Source organism: Haliotis rufescens, unplaced genomic scaffold (assembly GCF_023055435.1).
Source record: "Haliotis rufescens isolate VD_foot unplaced genomic scaffold, xgHalRufe1.0.p SCAF_10, whole genome shotgun sequence".
NCBI classification, from domain to species: domain Eukaryota; kingdom Metazoa; phylum Mollusca; class Gastropoda; order Lepetellida; family Haliotidae; genus Haliotis; species Haliotis rufescens.
The window spans coordinates 37,819,882-37,837,668 of NW_025963780.1; the positions used below are offsets into that span (position 1 = coordinate 37,819,882).

Genomic DNA, 17,787 nt, shown 5'->3' on the forward strand with positions numbered 1-17,787 from the left:
CTCCAATTCTACAACCCGTCCAGCTGAAGATAGGGTCAAAGTAGTGTGTTGGGCAAAGGAAAACAGTTCCAGGAACAAGTGCCCAGGAACTACCAGACTCCCCACCTCAACCGACACAGGGGCGCAATCCGCGGCAAACGGGTTGCCCAATTCGGTCGCCTTTTACGACCAGCAATGGGGGTGCTGAGGACACATTCTTATTCATCGTCCCCGGGTCCCCACGGTGAATTTTGACTTAAAAATTCTGTTACTGAGCACTGATTCTACCAGTAAATAAACATGGTATTTATTTATTAAACATACTATTTTAGTTTCAATTTTATTGCTGGAACCATAGGAAAAACATACACTTTTTTTTCACTATATATACTAAACACATATAACCCCATAACAATCTAGTTTCAAATGGTTACTATGATACTTCATCTTCATTGTTTGTGTGCTGTGTTTAATCCTTGTTGAAGATCATCATGTCTACTCCTACCGATTTTAGGTACGGAGACGACATCTACCCTGCCTGGGCCATGGGACTTGGATGGATGATATCCTGTGCGTCACGCATGCCATTACCTGTTGTCTTCATCTGGACGGTTTACAAAACAGAGCCAAACATAATCATGGAGGTGAAGTGACCTATTGTATGGTGTAATTCGGAGTTCGAGTGCATGGACGGTTTTCTGTGAGAATCTGTGACTTCGCTTTTTGTGTGCCATGGTATCCCAATGCTAATATTGCTGTCTGCGACGCTGAAATTCCCTCAATAGTGATAGTTGATAGGTTGTGCATCAGATAAAGGAAACTGTTGTATACTACTCAAAAGGAGTTAATGATCACCCGATTCTTCCATATTACAATAGTTAATCTCTCATGCCATGACAGATTAACATTACCGATATGAAAGAATCGGGTGATCCTTAACTTCTTTTGAGTAGTATAGTTAGGGTGGATACATGGATTGTTGTGGGTAATACATTCTTGTACGATAAACTATGCAGGCGTGGTTTTGGGAGTGTTAATGTACACATTTAATAGTGTTATCATTTTCATGTTTTCATCCTATTTCCTCATTTATAGATCGGTTTAATGTGTATATTTAATCCAAAATAATTGTATTCACTGTTTATGTCTAATACATGTATTTCTGTTTTTGTTTCCAGAAATTCGCTCGAATCCAAAATTTGCTTGGGTCTCTCGTCGTCTGCCTCAGATACTTTCTGAGGACACTATGGAAACAATGCTTTATTTCCATTTCATTGTACACATGCATTCATACATATGGTCGTGCAACATAGTAAATCAAGTATTTGTTAAGGAAGTGAACGACTATCATTGTATTTTGTAAGTATCACCGATACATGTACACTGATGGTGACATAGCCTCAAACAACAACATCGACTACCAAACAAGCTTTTATTCATATTGTAGTTGACAATGTAATAATATATGTTTGTTCTGGCATTATATTTCTTGAATTGAAGATACTCAAGCATTTTGTAGATATTTTCAGCGGGACATTCACTCAATTTCTACTTCTTCGAATATCAAGTGAATTGTTTTAAGGTCTCCATTTGTCTTAATAATAATAGGGTCTTCTATCACTTGGATTATTTGGGGTTTTTTAATTTAAGACAATACCTCAGCAATATCATAGTGCTCACATTCGCATGGCAATTGTGTCAAATACACTGAGATACCAATGCAAAACATACTAATATTATCTGTTCACAATCAGCTATTATCAAGTCGAGAATGTTCTGTCAACGAAACTCTATGGTATTCCAAATGCTCCTCACTATTCACTCAAACAAAACACAAACTGGTCCCCATTTTATTGTGTGCACTTGATACATGGATATGCATTCATCGTTTATTGTTCCATGTACGTTTTGGCAGCCCGGAACTTCCTTCTTTCCAAATGCCAACTTACGAAACTCAATCTTAGCCCGTCAACTACTGTAAGCCTAGATAAAAGTGTAAGCGCTACATCAATCTGAGCACTAATGTCGATTTGTGCAAACGCCTTCACGGCATGCATAATCAATAATCTGCGTAATTTCATTTGATGTCGTCATGGCGAGAAATGCCATGCTCGAAAACAGGCACTTACATTCAGATATGTTGTACCTGAAATTCCGCCACCCTTTTTGGCATCGCTGATTGGTTACTCGGCAAATGAGTTGACCGATACCAGGCTTACCGATACAACTTTGACACAAAAGGATACCGACATTCGTGATCTGATTAGGAAGGTTTGGCCCTCATTGTCAATCATTTAGAAATGAATATTACACGGCAGAAAGAAATTCGTGTGGATGTGCCCTTTTCACAAAGGAGCATGCTCTGCAGCCATGGGATAATACAGTTACATGACTGACATTTGTCAGTATATTCAAAATATCCGCGATCTATCGTGCGCGACAGATCCCTGACATTTTGTATACACAGCCTATCATCATGTAACTATAACGTACATAATACCATTGGAATAATACCCGAGACAGTTTGGCAAGTTTTCTGAAGATTTTCGCCAAGTGTTTGGGTGCAGAGAGGGTCATCAACATTTGGTGGTGGTGGTGATGGTGAAATGGGGTTTAACGTCGCGTCCAAGATTATTGCACTTATATAGCGACGCATCAACATTTGGAGGTCCCCCGACGACATATGTATATAGACAAGCTTCCTGCGTCTCTGTTGATCATCTGTAAGGGCCCAACCTTCTGTAGCTTTTCATGTTTATTTAATATGTACTTTATTTGCATAGGGGAGTACAACTGGAAAACTAATCCCCCACCGTCATGGCAACCAATCTGTGTAATTCATGTGTTTCATGTTTGACCTCGTTTCAATCAAGATTTTGTTTAACATCGATTATCTGCATTTGGATACTGTCACACCTAGAAAATTTAGAAGTGTAAGCGCTACATCAAACTGAGCACTAATGTCGATTTGTGCAAACGCCTTCACGGCATGAGAAGTTTTAGAAGTTAATAATTTGTAAGATGTGTTTAATTTAGGCACTTTTTATTGCCTAACTTTAGGATTGGTAAATTTATTTGAACAATATGCAAAACGGTTTGGGGATCAGGATTGAAGTTAGAATGTTGCATTTGCATATTCTGCCTGCGAAGTTATATATATATCTTACGTCACCAATTATCACTGTCTCTACAAATTTTAAACAGGTGGGAATTGTCGCAACGGTAAGGGGCCGCACATGATTGAACTACCAGTAAAATAAGGTCAATGCTATCATGGTCAGAATCGAAAAGTAGTCAACAACAGCATATGTGTTTTTTTCAGAATGGTTTTGTGGGGGAATTTTGTTATCTGACCATTTGAGAATATGAACATGGCTTGGTCGTTCCAGAAACTGCTTGATAGGAATGTTTCTAAAGGGCTGTATATAAAGCGGCACTAGGGCAATTCGAGGCCTTTTTCGAATCTGCTTGTCATGCACACATAGGATACCTATTTGGATCACAGTATTTCTGCCAGCTTCGAACACTATTCTTGATTCACCGAGGTTGTAAACGTCTGAGACCCGAATCACTTCGGGCTTTCCTCCCACATTAAGCTGACACGCCGTGATATAACTGGAATACTGTTAAAAGCGGCGTTAAACCTAACTCACTCACTCTAATATCTGACGGAATTGATATAATAAACAATCATCTTAACTTTATTTACTTAAAAGCAAATTCTACACATTACTGTAGGCCTTCTTTTGTGTGGCCTTCAGGACAGACCCTTATCAAAATAAAATAAGATCATCTTTGTGCACCGTTGACACCAATTGCGACATAAGCAAACGGAGATGATAATTGATACTTTTTGCAAAGTTTGTCTTTAAAATCAGTAATTTTAAAAACAAATCTTCTAACACATATTTTACATTCTGTACATTCATATATTTACTTATAAACATCCCCTCAAGAACGATATTCGTCAGCCTTCAAGAGATTGCATTGGTTGTAGAGTGTTCATGTCAAACGTCGCTCGTTGGCGCCACTGAACAGAAGGTTGAAGTGATGTCCGTAATTTCTGAATATAAGTATTTCATCATGAAATTATTTATACATAAACTTGAATATAATAGAAATTTCTTATTCATAGGCACGTACAATAGGGATGAAACACAATCCTCAGTTCTGGTATTAATTCTAGATGTTTCCAACTAAGTATTTAATAAAATCCATACATTAGTGAGACTTATTAGTGAGTGAATATTATCTTTAAATAAATGTCTTTATATACCTCCTTTAGCGTAGAACCAGGCGTATGGTACAGAGTCCAGATGAAAACTATGGGCAGTTGTATTATGGAAATGCTTGATATCAGCCATCCGACTCCTGTTGCCCAGGTAGGGTAGATGTAGTCTCCATACTTAGGGGGCCGGTAGGAGTGAATGGAGTAGCAGAAGATAGCCTGTTAAAAAGCGAATATAATGTGCTGTTGATAGTTTGCTCAGTGCCCTTGGTCTACCGTTATTATGCTGAAAGAGAACATCCTCAAAGAAATTGACATAAAATGTCTTTGTATTCAGTTATCTTTAGAATGTGTCAAGTAAAAACGGCACTCATTTAATGTAAAAGATATATATTCCTCAGTATATTCCTTTTGATGGTAACAATTTTTCATAGCCTTACCAATAACAAAAGCGGGCACACATATTTGATGGACAGCATCATGGCTCGGGGGACCTTCATTCCCCACATGGCACTGATATCTCGATTCAGTCTCTCTAAACCTAAAACACAAGCAACCAGATATGACATAAGCATTTGGTCTAAGCTGATAAAATATTAGGCATCTTTAAGGGGTATACAATATATTCTTCAAGTCGCAATTTACAGATGGAATTAAGGTCAAGAAGGTATACATTGCCAACATTTATGAATAAGCAAGAGATACTGATGTTCAAACCCTTCTTAACTAAATTTGGAATATATCAGTTGATCATCCTATTTTGTAATTAGTTATCTGGTTACCTATTAGGAAAGGGCCATAAATGAGGTCATATATGTACGTCTAGAGCAGATGTCACTCTGAGGTCATGTAGGTTCCCCAATTGCATCCTAATTTGCGTTATCTAGCCTAGACTGCCTCAGTGATATAATACAAATCAAAATTGAATTCAAAAGGTTCACAGATGTTTTCTTGAGGCATGTGGTTGTTCAACGTTTAGCTAGCATTAAGCCAATATTAGCAAATTTATCTCATTATGTGGATCAGTGGAAAAAACAAAAACACGTTCTTACCATAACACCAACTAACAACAAAGCATTCCAGCATGGCAAATACTGCTACGGCAGGGAAGTAGGTATACCAGTCCACCAGAGTCACAATGTAAATTCCACCCTTAGAATCAAACATTCTTGTTTACATTGCCGTCAAAATAGGGCAGACAATACATTCTATGGTATGTACTGCAGCCACGACACGACACGATGCATTTTGATACTTTATTCACGATAAGTTATGTACCTCAATTCTAGAGTACATGTGAGTTGATACATTCTAATTTTGATACATCAGTAACATGATCAGACTGAGTTCTTATTTGGTATACAAAAACCCAAAAGAACATGTCTCAGTATGCTTGAAAAGTACAAATAATTATGCCGATTATGAAGAAATAATACATATTAATACAGAACAAAAAGTATACGTCTTGTTAGATCTTTTCAACTCAGGACAAGCAAAGGTTCCTAGGGTCCAAGTTCAGATCGGAATCCCCACTGGAAAAGCTAGATAAGATTAGAACACTTTGTTAACATTTTTTATATCCACTGATCGATGGATATTTTGGTGCAAATGGTTCCACTTGTTCTGTACCTGTGTGGTGCAGGGAAGGGCAAAGAGGAAGTTGCTCAACAGTATTACACAAATGACAACCCATCGTCGCTTAGCTAGTCCACGAAATACGTCTTCAACGGCTGCAATCATTATCTCCAACCCTGGTAACTGTGAAGCGAACGGAATGGAAAACGTGTATAAGGTCAGTCTATAATTCGTTCTTGGTCTTTTCAATTACATTAAATGATTGTTATTATATCACAGATGCCCTAGTTTACTACATCCAAATAAGTACCAGCTTATGACGACTCTTTCATTTTTTAGACTTACTCGGCATTACTTGGTATCCATAGAATGTAACGTTTTTCTTAGTTGGTTGTCTGAACTATACCATTTTCAATTTTCAATTTTTCCAAACTCAGTAACATGAGTTTTCAATTTTTAATCTTCCACTCCAATCTTGGTCAAAATATGTTCAAAACATTTGCTGCTGTCGCCCAACCACAGTGTAAGGCAGTAAGCTATATGCAACCTTATAATATAATTTACCATTGAGTCCACTTCAAGGGTCATCAATGCAAGGAAGGTCATTGCAGACCAAACTTGTGGCAGAGGGAGATACGCCATGACTTCGGGGTAGACAATAAAGGCTAGGTTGAAGCCTGAAATACATTTATCCTAAAAGTTACAATGTACTAAAAAAGAAACAGATGATAACCACGTGAATTAGCACGTGAATGAATGTCGATATGAATGTACTCGTCCCTGGGAAACAATCTGTTCCTGTATTGTAAAATTCCTCCCTTGCATCGTTCATTTTAAAAAAACTCCGCCCGCCATTGCTCAGTCGCTGTGTTCGTCCACTTCCGAGTTTGCTTGATGGATCGCATGGCAAGGTCACTCTTTGAAACGTTCGTAAAATGTTACGTGTCGTTTGTTGTAGGTGACTTTGAATGGCGTTTATGTCAAATGCCTATCATATGACATCAGTAAAACTGCGGTGTACTGCTTTCCTTCCTCCTTCTTATCTCCCTCCATCAATGGGTGATTAGGGATGTTCACGAAGTCAATTAGGAATTTCACTAAAAGACACATAGAAATTGAAACCTCGAAATTGTAACGACAAAACCCCTTCTTTAATCTTCAGAAAGTTTAGTGTTCTGCTTTAGTTGTGAAAAGCCAAGAACAAATTACTGCGTGATCGAGTCTGGAGATTAGAAATAGAAACAGACATGAGCCTGTGAATGAAATAACCCCATCCCCATCAATCATCAGACTGGCATCAGTCTGGACAAGCACAAGCAGCAACACACACACACGTGCATGCACGTCGCTATATCATTGCAATATATCTTGCACGCGACGTTAAACCCCATTTCACCTCACCTCACCCAACCAAATTAGGGGTCCACTACTTCTCTTTCACAATATGATCCAGTGACAATAGGGTTTTGAGGATTGAAAATGTTGCAAAAATGTGTTATTGTTGGATGATTGTATTGTAAGTCGGTGATGATAAAAAACATTAAAATATGGAGGTGCAGAGACGAAATACATCTAACGAATTTAAAATTACCTGATGATTCGAAAGCTTCGACTGGAACCCCACGTAGGTAAGCAACATGTCCAATAATAGCAAAGAAGGCAAAACCAACAAAGATGAGGCAAAGCATATCGGCGATGCTAACAATCAGAACATCCCTTAAACAGAAAGCATTACATTCGGTGTAGCATAACTAAATTATTGACTATGCAATAATAAATACATCAGTGCCTGCACTGTTTTGGGCTTTTGTTGTGTTATTTTATTTTTATGACGAGGGTTTCCATCAACAAGAAAATTATAAATCAAAAACAGACTTCAGCGAATTCGGAGGATGAAATGCATAATAGAAATGCCACATTTTTTAACTACCAACAGTTGCATTGCTCGCATTTATTTCTTATTTGCATTGATGGCTAACAATCAGGACATCCCTGAAACAGAAATCATTACATTTGTTTTTGTTTTGTTTGTTTGTTTAACGCCTCACTCAGAAATATTCCAGCTGTATGACAACGAATTGTAAATAATTGAGTCTGGACAAGACAATCCCGTGACTAAAATCATGAGCATTGATCCACGCAATTGGGATACGATGATATGCATCAACCAAATCAGCAAGCCTGACCACCCAATCCCGTTAGTCCCTTTTTACGACAAGCATACTCGCCTCTTATGACAAGCAAAGGTTGCTGAAAACCTATCCTAACACGTATTTTCACGGATTTAAGTGCCATCAAACTAATACTAGGGCTGCTGAGGTCATCAGATCCTCTTAGAGATCTATCATCTCTTAAGCTATACAGCTGAATAAAGCAAATCACTTTGAGTGTCAAGCAAACCCTGCACGATGGCATGACAGAAATTAGTATTAAAAAGGCTTTTATTTACCATGTTTTGTACCTAAATACCTAAAATAGCTCTTTGTAACTTTGTTGCGTATTTACATTGTACATGCCTAAAACAGTTGTTTGTAACTTTACTGTGTATTTACATACCTAAAACAGTTGTTGGTAGTTTTGTTGTGTCCAGCCATAGTAATGATGTTTCCCATGGCTATGTTTAAAGAGTACAGTGCCAGACTACATGCCTCTATCCACATCTACACAAAAAAGCAAGTTGCAGGGCATGTGAGTCAGTCTCAGTTTCAATCTTTTATACCACTCCATAAAACATGATTACAACTTTGCAAAAGTTCTATCGCACAAAACAAGCTAGTCATTTTATGAAAACATTAAATCAAAACAAAAATTGAAAGTGAATGAGTTCAATTTGCATTGCTTCATATTCGTCGTGAACAAGGATTTGCGTTTGTGGTGAGATATCAGCTCATAAACTTACTCCTGGTTCCAAAAGTTTCTCAAATTTAGGATATACATAGAAGTAAATTCCATCTGCAGAACCCGGAAGCAGACATCCCTGGATGAGGAAGACCAAAAGGAGGAGGATGGGAACGCCCACTGTGACGTACACGACCTGTACAAAATGAGGATTTGTCCAACCATGTATAATGCTTCATTATTATGTTCACATAACAATAATCAATGCCAATTGTAAACATAAGGTCTAAGTCAATCTGGTTTCAGAGCAAAGTTTAGTTAGAATTATATCATTTGAGGGTATCCCTTTCACAGGAGTCCGAACAAAGTGGGCCTAACGAAGTGAAGACCATGTGCTATGACTTCCTGCGATAACTACACGTATATAAACTGCACCGATACTGGTTACTTGCCTTTCCTGACACTCTGATCCCTTGAAAGATGAATAAGAACATGATCACACAGGTAACTCCCATTAACCCAACTAGGGGCCAGCGGATACCACCAATATGTTCCAGGCCATCAGTCATCTGTAACGCCTGGAATCTGGGAAGGGGAATATCTTTGAAGATATATTCGACAAAATAGGGATCTAGAGTAATTTGCGTCGAGAGTGAGTAAGTATAGTTTTCAGCAATGTACCAGCAATATCACGACGGGACACAGCAAAAATGGACTTCACACATTGCAGCAATGTAGGGAACCCTGGCCTTCGGCGTGACGAGCGAAAGCATTGAACACTAAGGTACACGACGTGCACTGGTCCCGATTAATTTTTCTTGCCTCACGCCCAACCATTACCAATCACATTCCATCAGGAAACTGCGTGTCTCACATTGCACATAATAAGTATGGTCACAGACCTCATTGGACAACATGACATCACCATACTTCCGTGGCCTACTGTTTCGCCAGATCTGCTTGTTTTTTCTGTAAGTGCTATTTGGTGATTGCAAAATATAAAATCAGTCTCAACATACCTCCAAAACTCTTCTGCAGCAGTCACACCCGGGACCGTTTCAGTGACATTGGTGAAGTTACTGTGACTGAGGCCAGTAACATTAGCTACTGTACTGTTCAAGGTGCTTCCGTTGCTATTTGCTATACATGCAGGGGTGTTCCAGGAGTTGTCACAGCTGGCCCAGGGAAGCTTGTCGAGGAACGAGTGGTAGAAGTAATACATAAACCAGGCGAATATGGCCATGTAGTAGGTGACATACAGCCACATCACCAAAGCAATCCCAAAACCAATGCCTGTTAAATGAGAGATTGAGACAGACGAGTTTGATTTTACATCGCTATGAACAGAATATCAGTTATATCTGAAGCCTAAGGAATACACACCATTAACTCGATAAATCGGTTGATATTCTTTGTTATTACCCATAAGATATAATGCAAATCGTCTTAATACTGGCATGAAATTTGATTGGTTGATACGCGAAATGCGACCTGCCTGGTACTTCTTTGGGTGAATGGTTGAATGAATTCATTCATACGTATGTTAAAAAACTTAATCAACAATGGAAACTCATAGATACAAATGTGTATACGTCATTCATATGCATATTCATAAATGTATCATCAGCTGTATACATGTTTCATTATATATATATAGATTTAAGTAGATGCAATATATTGATAAAGAATTGTGGTTTGTATGTTGTTCAACACTGCACACAGAATTATGAAAATAGACGATTAATGACCTGCTTTATTCGTGTGGTTTCTTGCATCACTGCCATGGTCCAAAACAAGGCCAAATGATAACCATTAGCACTGCACAAAGTACGAACCAGACTATACTCTCATCTGTGTCGTGGAAATTAATGCAATAACATCCTTTTCATTGTCATAACAAATCTCTTCTGAAGCAAAGTCCATTGTACGATTACGACTATATCATAAGCATGCTTTTATGTATCACTATCAAATAGTGACGATAGCAGCGTATCCCGCCCCTTCAGTTTCACCCGTCACAAACACATGCAAAGGCAAGTCAATTGTCCATCTAAAAAAACCCAGTCAAAATGGGGAACTGCAACGGACATAATTTTGGTCACCTATGAATCAGATTTGGAAATGTCCTCCACTTGTTTACCAAAACACTTTAAAGCTTTGCTGAGGCCTTGAGTGAAACCATGATCAAACAACTTTTGAGCAAGTCGTATGACGCTCTTTGCAATTCCGTGGAAAGAGCAGGCTCAATTGTACCTACAATATATGAAATGTAGACATCAAAGGCTGGAGCTACTGGAATACTGTACTTAAAGGGAAAGTTGACTATTGGAAAATTGAAATATTCCCTATTCTCTTGTGGAGAGTTTGTTGTCACTCTGAATCTTTATGCATATACTTAAATTTGAAACAAATGAAACTGACAAACCACACTTCATCATGTTCCCCTGTCTCTTGCGAAAAGGATGGGGTTGGTTAAGAAAATATGGGCATGAACGTGATAACAAATGGGAAGCGTGTCTATTATTCTGCAAATACTTCCTGTATAGAGTTCACACTTAACAATAGGTATAGCGTTAAATATTTCATGGCGTGTGATGAATTTCATGGTTAGCTTGTATTCTTATTTGTATGCCTCTCTCATGTATCTTAAAACTCCTGCAACGTTTAAATTGTCTGTTGCTCATTATATATTTTAAGTAAGTTTTGTACATTTTCGCATGTACAGCAAAGCATTGCAAATGCACTCATGTTATTTTATTCATGAGTGTTGAGGCGAGAGTGTCTACCATGTAGTTTGTTCGTTTGTGTGTTTATTTGGTGTTCAAGGGCGCAAAAGTCCAGCTTTATGACGGCAGTTTGGAATGAAATCGAGTCTGGGCCAGACAATCCAGTGATCGATATCATGAGCATCGATCAACCTTTTACGGCAAGCTAGGTTGCTGAAGACATATTCGACCCCGGATCTTCACGGGTCTCTAGCATGTAGTGTTGTTCACAGTATTAAGAAATAAACGCCGCCGCTCATGGTTTATTCTCCCAGCTGTGTTTTATTGTACGATAACAACTCCACTCGTCGTTTCCCTCTAAAAACATACGCCGTCCAATTTACGAAGTCACTAAAGTGCGAGCGCATGTTCGAATCTCCAGAAATGACTTCATGTTAGAACAATGTTTTATCGTGAAATTAACAACGTTCTTCGTTGTTCTTTACGATGTATCGCGTAGACCTCATCTTATGTTATATAGTAATACCCCCAGGACGTAACTCTTGAAATGTCTTATTATTTACCAACATGAAGGTCCGTCACACGTTTGTATATTCCTGCAGCCATTTCAATACTATACAATACCTTTAAATGGTGGACATAAGTTCCAGACGTTGATAGGTCCAGTTTGAGAGAGCTGGCCAATCACCATCTCCAGGAACACACAGGGAACAGCGCCGATGAAGGTGAATAAAATGTAAGGTATCAGGAACGCTCCTGTGAGGAAACAATTTGTAGCTCTCATTTTAGACATACCACATGCTTCACACTTATAACAAACCATCTTTGCAAGAAACGGAACTCTAATGTCAGAATGTCGTTGTTACTTTTTGATTCCAATATTGCAACAATTAGTTAACCCAGAAATCTGTGCAAAAACAACCATCACATGATATACAATCAACATTTCTTTAACACAATTATCTAGGTTTACAAATCAATATAAAATTACTGCACAGCAATCATACTGGCAGTATGCAGTAAAGTGGTGGTACAATATTCAATGGCAGAATCAAATAGAAAGTATGATAGCAGTGGTGATATATATACAATGATAACAAGAAAACAGCGTAATTCACTTTCCCCCGCAGAAGTTGAGGGCCCCGTCCTAGGACCAGTAACGTGACTGCGCATGCGCCAAGAGGGGCATTGTGGGTCATGCGTGCGCAAGATCCAAGATGGCGGCATTTCCGTTTCCGTGAGGCGTGCGCACCTCCTTAGACGAACAACTAACATTGCGCTACAATACGAAAGCCTTGTTGAACGAGACCTTGCACCTCAAAGTTTACAATCACATCATAATACCCGATGACATGATTTGTGGAATTTTGTTGCAAGATGCTTCGCCGATGTGACGTCAACCTAGCAACAAAGTTACTGGGTCATCGACTGTGTATAAGCTCGTCTCAGTGATCTATCATCTCCACACGCAATCGCCACACCAGTCAGTGTCATGGCAGGAGACAGGTGGTAGGCCATTGCCTTTGCAGCACAGCACCTACATGTATGTGGGTGAAGAGTTAGTCTCTCACGATCAAACGGCCCTTTTCAGGGCCACCTATCTCTCCCGAAAGAACGCTTTCATCAATTGCTTTGACTACCCTCAAACCAAAACAAAGAACCCACCTCCTCCTCCCTCCCTCTCGCCTTCCCGCCGTCGCCATCTTGGATGGGGAGATTGCACCTCGGAAACGGACGTGCCGCCCTCTTGGAGGTGCGAACGGCTCAAGGAAACGGAAGTGCCGCCATCTTGGATATGCGCACCACCGGAAACTGAAGTGCCGCCATCTTGGATGCTCGCGCACCACCGGAACCGGAAAGGACGTTATCTTGGATGCGCACGCATGGCCCTCTTCGCGCATGCGCAGTCACGTTACTGGTCCTAGGACGGGGCCCTCAACTTCTCCCCGCCATGGGACACATTAAAATTAAATATATTGTAGTGAATATTAACTATACAATAAAAGTCATATAAAGCCTTAGATAGAAGTTGCCACTTAGGCCACTGTATGTCATCAGAAAAAAATATTTGACGTGAGATTAATACGCACGAAAGGCCTCAGTCTTGATACGCATCTCTTAGATAAACTAAATTCAGGAGTTTCTTAGAAAAGTGTCCCCATTGCAGACACTGTTCACCATGTAAAATAACATGGAACAAGGGCCGTCAAGCAGCTCTCACACTTTGCCGAGGTGGTTGCCGAGCTCTCCCGAGCCAAACTCGGGAAGAGACTACATATATACGAGTATCATACGAGTACACTACTAGTGTGTTATAAGCCCCAAAGGAGTCCAATAGGAGTCTAATATGAGTCTATTAAGAGTTGCATGCGAGCACAACGATCTCGATACGAGCTGTACGAGTTTGGTACGACCTTGGTACGAGGTGGCGACGAGCTGCTAAATAATTCGGCGGGAATTACACTCGTACAGCTCGTTTTAGACTCGGCAATAAATTTTGCAGACGATCCTCATACGAGTTCTGTACGAGCACCAGGGGGGGGTCACAAGGGTACTTCGAGTAGGACGAGTGTGTTACGAGTTTGTTACGAGTTAACTGGGAGTTGGCTGGCGGCCTGACTGTTTTGAGTTCCAAAACGATCAGTACGAGGTAACCCGAGTTACCCCGAGTTTAGTACGACCTCGCTGCGTGCTCCATACGAGTAACCCCGAGTCAGATCGGGTCCGTACTCGTGACGCAACTCGGCAAAGTGTGAGAGCCCCAGAACTCTAATTTACAGGACACATTTTCGAACTTGACAAAGATCTTATAGAGACGCATGCACACTTTCATCTTGTAACTTCAGTAGTTTCTGAGATAACTAGTCCCCATTTCACGCAGAATGCATGAGTGAGGGAGTGAATAAGTGAGTGATTGAGTTGGGTTTATCGCCGCTTTTAACAGTATTCCAGTTATATCACGGCGTGTCACCTTAATGTGGGAGGAAAGCCCGAAGTGATGCAGGTCTCAGACGTTTACCACTGATCTATCATTTTTTTTTAGTAAAACTCGACAGAAACACAGTAGTGTCACCATATGTAGCTAATAGCAAAGGTAATTTGCCAGAGCAAAACCTCAGATGAACAAATATTCTTAAAGGTTTGGTTTTGGTTTGGTTTGTTGTTTAACGCCGCACTCAACAATATTCCAGCTATATGACGGCGGTCTGTGAATAATCGATTCTGGACCAGACAATCAAGTGACTGACATCATGAGCATCGATCCACGCAATTGGGATACGATGGTATGCGTCAACCAAGTCAGCGAGCCTGAGCACCTGAGTCCGTTAGTCGCTTCTTACGACACCATAGTCGCCCTTTACTCTGTGAGAAATATATATGTAAATACACCAATTCAGCATCAAGAAAAGGTCCTCCGGCCAACATATTTCTAGAAGGAGTTGCTTCGACTTCAGAGGTTCGTCAATCACATGCTAAAAGATTTTCAGGTCTTACTAATTTGAAAAACACCATTTATGAGTCATGTCATGTTGTTACACCTTAAATGTGACATATGGCAGGAGTTGCTTGATGTTTTTGAATTGACAAAACAACTGTTCTAACAGTGTGACGTTGATTTCAAACGGAGGTTAACTCAAGCTAATTTGATGACGTTCTTAGACCAACCATCGTACATGTCATGTTTTGTTATAATATCATAGTGTTATCATGGTCTTCAAAATTACCACTGAACACAACAATTGATAACTCCATTCTTATAAATAACGTTTTATGTTCAAAGGTCACTTACCTCCGCCGTTTCGCATACATAAGTACGGGAACTTGATGAGTGAACCAGAGCCAATGCTGCCACCGAGGAGGGTGATGAGGTAGTCCAAGTGGTGACGCCAACGTTCAGGTACCATAGCTGGAACAAGACAAAAACATCATGAATCAATGACTGGTCACAACGTAACGGCTTTTCTAAATAAAAAGCCAGTTTCATCCATGTCCGTGAAGATCTGGGGTAGAATAGGTCTTCAGCAACCCATGCTTGCCGTAAAAGGTGATTATGCTTGTAGTAAGAGGCCACTAACGGGATCGGTTGGTCAGACTCACTGACTTGGTGTATGCATGTTACAGTAGCCTAATTGCGTGGATCAATGCTCATGATGTCGATCACTGGATTGTCTGGTCCAGACTCGATTACTAACAGACCGCCGTAATATAGCTGGAATATTGCTGATTGCGCCGTTAAACAACCCAACCGACCAACCTCCCTTGCATACTGAAAGTACAGATGAGGCGGTCTAAATCAGGTGGGTTAATCAGTCGAAGGGAATTGACTATTCGATGGTCATTGAACGACATCAGATCATCGATATACCTGAAGCTAAAGTTAAACCTCTTTTTGACTTTGCCAATTCGAGCTGAAATTCCGTTTCATATGCATAACGAAACACAAGAAAGGGAACACAGTAGGTGCCCCAGGGGATGCCTACTTCTTGTCTAAATGTCTTACCCAAAATTTTACATAGCTGTTAAAGAGTGAGAAAGTCCAGCATTTCACATATTGTATCTAAGTAAACTTCAGATGGCATTGCTTAAATTGTTGACAAATTGTCCCGAACCTCAGAATACAGGTACATAACTGTATCTGTGGTCACCGCCTTTTGTAACAAAATCCCAATGGATCAAGGTTCATCTTGTCTCAAGTACTGAGAATATAAAGAAAGTCCTTCTTTGATTGCATTAAGGATTATGGTTTGTCTTTGAGACAAGGATTTGGTACTACATTTGCTGGACCCATCAATATAGATCTCTTTGTACGGATTTTTTTTTGACATTTAGAATCCAGTACCAAAGAGGAGTGAACATGTCTTCGGGTGTTAGAGTCAAGTCAAAGTTCTTAGAACTGATGTATAGTTTTGTCAGATTTCTTCATCAGTTATCATACTGGCCTCATATTAGGTATTATTTGATATGTCATATATGCCACGTACTTTCGTCAAACACTTAATGGAGTTATGCTTACATGGAATGGTTATGTTATTTGAGGCCTTGTCAGTTGGAATAACTACAACAACTGGTCATGTGGGGCAGCCAGACAGCTGGCTTTTTGTCACATATTGAAACTGTTAAAGCTAAATGTTTGAAGGCACTTGATTGAATAAGTTGTTTCGAATTACAAGTAGGGATGAGACCAGTCGACCCTCCTTGAGTTGTATATGTATGTATTGTGATATGTTTTGATGGTTGAATGAGAGTGTTAAGTATGGAACTGTGATGGTCTGCTTATTTTCCTGTCCTTTTTCACAGGTATTTTATAGTCAGTGTATTTATTATGTATTACCTTTGAAAGTCACTATGTGGCTGATCCTGCTGGGGTATCATGCAGGAAGCAGAGGTACTGTAAATCCCCATCATCCCCAGCGAGGTGGCCTAGTTTTCGTTACTGGTGGCCTATAGCCCGTGTTTTAAACTGTATTATAGATATTGTTATGCTCAAAAATGTTTCATAACTTGTTGTTAAATATAACTTTGCATAAATAACTAAATTGTAAATATATTAACTTGGTCTCCTTGCTATATGGTTGGACTAATGCCGGTGGAACTTTAAATTTGAACTTACTAAAAAACAAACATATTTTCACCCGGCAATATCGCTGTATGGACAAGCTTGTGTCATAAAAGGTTGTGGATCACGACCTTTAGTCAAAGTGATGTCTTCATAAAAAAGTATTGAAAGATGCATTATTAAATTTCAGAATAAATTTATTTGTTATTGAATTTTATATTACGCACGGTTACTTTTTCAGTTTCTTTATAAAGGAAATAAAAATAATTGTCCATTTATCCATCATGGAACATTTGGTATTTAAAATGTTATTTGGGACCGATCATTTGATATTTGTTTTTATTTGAAACTATGAGCCTGAATATATTTTAGAGAAAAACACCTTGCGGCAATGTAATATTTGTGGCAGGCAATTTCATTCCGGATATGTTATTTTGTCGCCTCCTATTGACCAAAGACTCTAAACTTGCTGTGCAAACTAACAGTAGAAACAATTTAGTGTAGACGTTCCAGGGTGGAGATACTTGCTGGTTGTCTACTTGTTGTAGAATAACTGTTCGTGTACTATTTTAAAATACCGAAAGCAGTATCGAGTGCGTCATGTTGTAAAAATATGGTATTCAAACATTGTTTTCTGTACGTTAGACCATTATGAACCATTTCATACACGAATAGGATGTGTATGTGTATGTGAGGCTAAACACATACAAACGTGCTTTTATTAACATGAACGTACTATATTAACCTTTGAATTGATTTACGACTGTCGTCCAGTGGAAGAGCGTCCGGTCAGGTCATAGCACAATATGTTAACAGATTGTACTTATTGTTACCCTGCCTTGCGCTCGGCATTATGTGGCTAAAACAAAGACTTTTCGGCTCAG

General features: G+C 39.4%; 2 protein-coding genes across 2 annotated transcripts; both read right to left on the reverse strand.

Moving 5' to 3' along the window:
- Nucleotides 1-1,568: 1,568 nt before the first annotated feature.
- On the reverse strand, nt 1,569-8,545 carry LOC124142676 (sodium-dependent dopamine transporter-like). Its single transcript, XM_048391847.1, has 8 exons — nt 8,339-8,545; nt 7,374-7,498; nt 6,347-6,459; nt 5,837-5,965; nt 5,260-5,359; nt 4,648-4,748; nt 4,256-4,426; nt 1,569-4,042 (listed from the first exon to the last, which is right to left on the reverse strand). Exons 1-8 carry the CDS (start codon nt 8,440-8,442, stop codon nt 3,947-3,949), a joined length of 939 nt encoding a protein of 312 aa, XP_048247804.1. The 5' UTR covers nt 8,443-8,545; the 3' UTR covers nt 1,569-3,946.
- Nucleotides 8,546-8,918: 373 nt separating this feature from the next.
- Nucleotides 8,919-12,098, reverse strand: LOC124142666 (sodium- and chloride-dependent GABA transporter 1-like). Its single transcript, XM_046511250.2, has 3 exons — nt 11,971-12,098; nt 9,640-9,913; nt 8,919-9,205 (listed from the first exon to the last, which is right to left on the reverse strand). Exons 1-3 carry the CDS (start codon nt 12,035-12,037, stop codon nt 9,016-9,018), a joined length of 531 nt encoding a protein of 176 aa, XP_046367206.2. The 5' UTR covers nt 12,038-12,098; the 3' UTR covers nt 8,919-9,015.
- Between the last annotated feature and the right edge of the window lie 5,689 nt (nt 12,099-17,787).